The sequence below is a fragment of the Nanorana parkeri genome, unplaced genomic scaffold (genome assembly GCF_000935625.1).
Source record: "Nanorana parkeri isolate BGI_ZX_2015 unplaced genomic scaffold, ASM93562v1 scaffold503, whole genome shotgun sequence".
NCBI classification, from domain to species: Eukaryota; Metazoa; Chordata; class Amphibia; order Anura; family Dicroglossidae; genus Nanorana; species Nanorana parkeri.
This window is the reverse complement of record NW_017306771.1, coordinates 73,423-79,111: the sequence shown is the minus strand read 5'-3', so window position 1 is coordinate 79,111 and position 5,689 is coordinate 73,423. Positions and strand designations below refer to the sequence as shown.

Below are 5,689 nucleotides of genomic sequence, written 5' to 3'. Positions count from 1 at the left end.
GGCGCGGGGGGGGGGCGGCGGCGGGGGGGGGGGGGGGGGGGGGGTTATGGTGCTGGTGGAGAGTGACGCCGAACAAAACAGGGTGAAAATGTAAGGAAACCAGGACCATACCACAACATACCACAACAGCTGTGTCAGCATTTTCACCCTGTTTTGTACCCACTTGGCCGAAACTACAAGTCTGCATGCTGAGGTTCAACAACACTTACATCCAGCAGAAACTCTAACCGAGGCATGCATGTACTGTATGTTTATTTACTATTTCACTATTAACTTTTATTTTATGAATAAATAACAGGGGGTACCCCATACTCATTCACATAGAGGGGTAGGCCCTCTCTTATCTTAAAGGCGGGAAGGACCTCTCTTATCTTAATGGCGGCTTCCATATTCCGATAGGTCCCTCCCGCACACTCCACTTCCACCAGGCCAGGGATGTGGGATGGGGCCCCTGTTCCCATAAACATTGGGACAAGATGTCTCGCAGGAAAGGAGGCTTTGCATCCCCACCTGCAAGGCACCCCTCCAATGTTGAGGGCATGTGGCATGGCTCCCCCTTTCCAGACTGCATGCCTGGATAGGGGTCTGATATTGATCTATTTTTTGTCTTGGGTGCCTCTCAAAATCCACATTGAACCCTTATCAAAGATAAGGGTCTGGTATTGACACTGAGGGGCACCCCACGCTGTTTATTTTTTTTTTCATAACGGCACACCACACATGTTTATAAACAATATTTTTTGTTTAAGAAAAAAACAACGTCTTGGGGTAGACCAATATCTACTGGATAAGACTTTGGTATGGATTTGGTTCATATCATTTTCTACAAAAAGATTGAAGCCAGCCAGGAAATGTCATTTAGGCAGCAGTAGTTTTTTTTTTTTTTACAAGCACAAATTTACATGCAGGTTTAAGACATTCCCCCAGGCATATTATTGAAATGAATTGTGTATTCATAATGTTGCACTTTAAGCTGCATTAAAAGGCCTCACTGAACGTATTTTTTTGTTTTTGGTATTCATATGATACATGCCTCCTATGGCAATCCCCAAGTACCCATGCCCCCTTTTTAACAATGCTTGCAAATTGGGCCTGTAAAGGTGCAGACAAACATTACAAGATTCAGCTTCCGTAAACTTCAATGAGGTTCGAGCACTATGTTCAATTTTTGATCATTTTCTGTTTGGTTTGGTGAATGACCACCATACTGAACTTTGCTCAGCTCATTCAACAATAAAAACAGTAATTATTATAAAAGCTAAAGCTGGTCATACACTGCTTGAAATTCATCCAATTCCTGTTAGATCGGCTTACATTCAAGGTTCCCTTACCTGTGTAAACAAAGGTTTAATAGCTGTCTCTGAGTACCAATCCTTTCTCTAGCAGTGCAGATTGCAGAGAGTGCTAGTCACAAGTTTTGAGAAGCAGAATACAGTAAACTCCCCATTATCTGGCATCCACAGGGATTGGTAGATTCCAGATAAATGTAGTTTCTGAATGCTTGAGAGTTACTATTAAAGATAGGTATAACTAATGCTATACCCCATACTATACCATACCATAACATAAACTCAGTATTGACTTCATATTAATATTGAAATAAAGTAATCAAAAGCAAATTAAGACAAACAGACACACTTAGTATTAATGCTGCAATACAGGTGCTCTAATACAGGTGCTCCAGTACAGGTGCTCTAATACAGGTGCTGTTATGCTGTGTGTGCTGAGGCTGCCTGACATTGTACTGTAATCCATGGGCAATACAGTACTGGGAGTGATCACTAGTTGGCGCTAGCTCACAGACGATCATTCAGACACTCATTCCCAGGATAATCCAGCACTTTTCGACCATGATCCTCTCCTCTCTCTACCTTCTCATGCTGCAGAGCCCACTCTCCCTCTCCTACAAGTTCTCAGATCGGCAGAACCGTGAGTGCACAGAGTGTTTTTTCCCCCCGGCTAGATGAGAGTTATGGTTAGTTGAATGCTGGTTAACAGAGAGTTTACTGTAGTAACAAGGAATTAAGTGCTTGCACTAGTAACAAGGGGCCAATGGAATGCAGGGCTCATTACCTTTCAAAGGCCCTTATTATATCTATATTTTGCACACATTTTCAGAGAAAAATCTTTTTAGAAGGTAGAAAGCTTAGTACATATAGAGCGACAGTGAGAAGGGAAAAGGTTTTATGGTTAGGTCATCTCATGCCATCAGGAAAATCTCTAGTGAAAGTTAAACAGTTAAAGCAGGTCCAGAATGAGTTAGAATTGCTCGGTGGCAAAGAGGCCCAGTCTCTGGCTTGGAATACAACCATTCCGCTCTACTAGGTTTGCAAAGAAACATAACAGTAACCCTATAACAATCTGATCTGTTTAACCATTGCACATTTAAGATCTTGGCTATAAAAAAAAAAAAAAAACTCTTTTGGGAAAACTTAGCTCTAAATATATGAGAAGACCCATTAATAAGGGGGGGTGGGGGACATTTACATATAAAGGAAAGTCATCACAGAAAAAGAACATTTTGAACTAAGATGTTCCATGTGAGTCCATTTAGAAATTGGCCAACATATCTGTCCTAGTCTTCCATAAGCACATTGGGACACTCACACATATAATATTGTCGTCTGGTGGATTTGCTGTCATTTAAGATCAAATATTTGTATAAGAAGGTATGCAAACTAGAAGGACTATGAGGAGAACTGACAAAAAAATAATGTCAAAGATTTTCCCCCCACTCATGGGGGCCACCCTATTACGTCCACTTCAGATTGTCCCCAAGTCAGAGTAGTGGACAAATCCAGACCGCTAGCCTGCTCCCAGAGACAGTGGACATTTTTCTGTTAAAGTAAACTTGCCTAATGATACAATGAAAACATTGTTTTTACCATGCCATGTGATCATCAGTAAAAATTACACATTTCTGGTACATTTGCAGAGATCAGCCCATTAGCTGCATGGCGTTGGACATTGTTGCTGAGTGTTTAGATGCCACAGAGAATTATTCATCCTGACGAATGGATTAAGGTGACGAAATTGCCCATATGGCCATAAATGTTGCGGTATGTTCCTGACACTCAATAGAAATTATCAAATTACTTAATTGAGTAGCTAAACCACTTCAACATAACAAAACAAGTCCAATTAAATGTGACTAACTACTATCTATACCATATACTGTATACCCCCAGCGTTTCTCAACTTTTCTCAACTTTTTTGTAGTCACGGGACACTTCAAAAGTATGAAAGGTCTCGAGACGCCCCAGTCTAAAATGTAATGTAAGGGATTTTAAGGGGGGCCCCATGTCAAAACACAAGACAGAGCAGGAGGAACAGAAAGAGAATTTTATATATTTTAAAGTGACACTAAACTCAGGACTTAATAAGCGGTGGCTACTATACAACATACCCAAGGACCATGGGGAACAAAAGTAGCCACCCTCCAGAAGGAAGGACAGTGTCAGCACCAATTCAGAGATGATTTGAGGAGCTACATGGCTGTTACATATACAAGTGTTTGGGGCGGCTCTATAGCTGTTCGATCTCTTGTATGGTGCCCGGCAGTGGCGTAACAACCGGGGGGGGCAGCAGGGGCGCGGGCCCCGGGCGAAAAGTGAAGGGGGGGCGCCGGCTGAAAATGGCACTTTCGGCTAAATGCCGAAAGTTACATTTTCCTGCCGTTTTGTCGGCGCGGCCGTGATTCCTTTCATCCCCGCTGGGACACAGAGCAGTGCCCAGCGGGGATGAAAGGAATCAGAGAGAAAATGACAGCCGGCCGAGCGCTGCGGGACGAGCGCTGTGAGCGGCCGGTATCTTTCCTCCCACACCGCTCGGCCGCCTATCTTGTAAAAAAATGAAAAAGTTTCTAAAAAAATAAAATATTAAAATTTGAAAAATAAAAATAAAAATATGTGTGTGTGGGGGGGAGGTGCAGGGTACAGTTCCAGTGGTTGTTTATATAATGGGGGGGGGGAAATTTCTGCCCCGGGCGCCCAGAACTCTGGTTACGCCACTGGTGCCCGGCAATGTGCGCCCCCAATCTTTCAGCTCCACCCCCCCTCCACCGCCATTACAGGCTATCCCAGGCTCTGGTGTCCTCTCTGCGGGCCCGGGATGGCTCGGCAGCTCTCTGTGTTAGAATCGGAGGGAGATTGGCACTCTCTCACTTGCTAATCTCTCCTCCGATCTCTGAATGTGGAAGTAGTGTGTGTTACATCACTTCCACATTCAGCAGTCATTTCTCTGGCTGCTATAGCCTTGGGGGTCCCTAGGTGACATTAGGGGTCTTATAGACACCTGATGTCTCCATAAAGAGGACCTGTCAGTGTGCCTGTGCTATCACATAGGGGGATTGTTAGCCCCCTATGTGATAGCAATAACATTAGGTGTAAAAAAGAAAAGTTTAAAAAAATTAGTCACACAAAAAAATTAAAAACAAAACATTTTTTAAGTCCCCCGCCCCCATGTATACACACATACAAACGTAAATATGTGTCGGGTGTGACTACGCGCAGAAACGACAATTGCGCTGCACATGTTACATATCACTGCGAACGTAAGAGTGTAAGCAATAATTCTAGGGTCATCGATCCCTGATAACAGCTAACTGATGTGCGGTAAAAGCTTTGATATCGTCACCTATGGGCAATTTTGGGTATTGCAGTTTTTTGCGGTTTCGTGGGTGTGCGCAATTTTAAGGTTTGACATGTTTGGTGTCTATTTACCCGACGTGACCCCCATCGTTTATAGTTTACCAAAAAATTGGTTAATAATAAATGATTAATAACAAAATGTAGGGGAATAATTGTCTTTTTCCAAATTTTTGGTAATTTTTCCTGAATATAGTAAAAATAAAAACCCCAGTGGTAATTAAATACCACCAAAAGAAATCTCTATGTGTCCCCAAAAAATTGTATAAAATGAGTTTCAGCACAGCGTTGTATGACTGAATACATGTCAGACAAAGTACCGCAGCGCTGAATGTTAAAAAAATGCCCTGGCCAGAGGGGGGCTTAACACCCTAGTCTTCAAGTGGTTAAGTGCATACATATTTACACGTCTAAATGCAAGTATTTTACTGATCATTACCCAGGAATTATTTGGGCAGAAAAAAAAATTCTGTACATTTCTTATGGCTGTGAGCATGTAGCCTAAAATGTTACATAACTAGGAAAAGTTTACTTACTTTCCAGGATCTCATAGGAGTATGGAGCTTGTCTGTTTCGGCAGATAGGATTGAATGGAGTAACAGTCCCATTAGTTGTAGGTATTTCTGTTACATTCATTTTGTCGTCCTCTTGATTATTAGTTCACTTTCACAGTTCTTTTTTGCTCCCAGGCTGGGTTTTCTTCTGCCAGACTGTTCAGAGTTCTTGCCACAAACGATTCCAATTGCTAAACAATACAGCTCTGCTTTCTCTCTGTCTCCAGAGGCAGCCGGTGCACTTTAAAGACAATTCATCTTATAATGAAGTAATGAAAAGATTTCTAAAGCCGAGCTGTGTTCTTGTAGACTTCTTATAGTCAGCAGCACATGTCTTAAAGCCAAGGCAAGTTCAGCTAAACATCAACCAGAGGATATAAAACAGGTTGTAAATTAGTGATCCAAGTGCTCCACGGTGTAAAGGAAGAATCTAAGCTGACTTGATTCAATACAGCAGATGGGAGGAGACATTTTTCATATAGCTACATT

General features: G+C 42.3%; 1 protein-coding gene across 1 annotated transcript in view; it reads right to left on the bottom strand.

Moving 5' to 3' along the window:
* Positions 1 to 5,589, bottom strand: part of LOC108790794 (organic solute transporter subunit alpha-like) — a 27,833-nt gene extending 22,244 nt beyond the window's left edge. The window contains exon 1 of the mRNA XM_018561142.1: positions 5,183 to 5,589. Within this exon, the coding sequence (XP_018416644.1) occupies positions 5,183 to 5,282 (100 nt within the window). The 5' untranslated portion in view covers positions 5,283 to 5,589. The remainder of the gene's footprint in view (positions 1 to 5,182) is intronic.
* Positions 5,590 to 5,689: the final 100 nt, after the last annotated feature.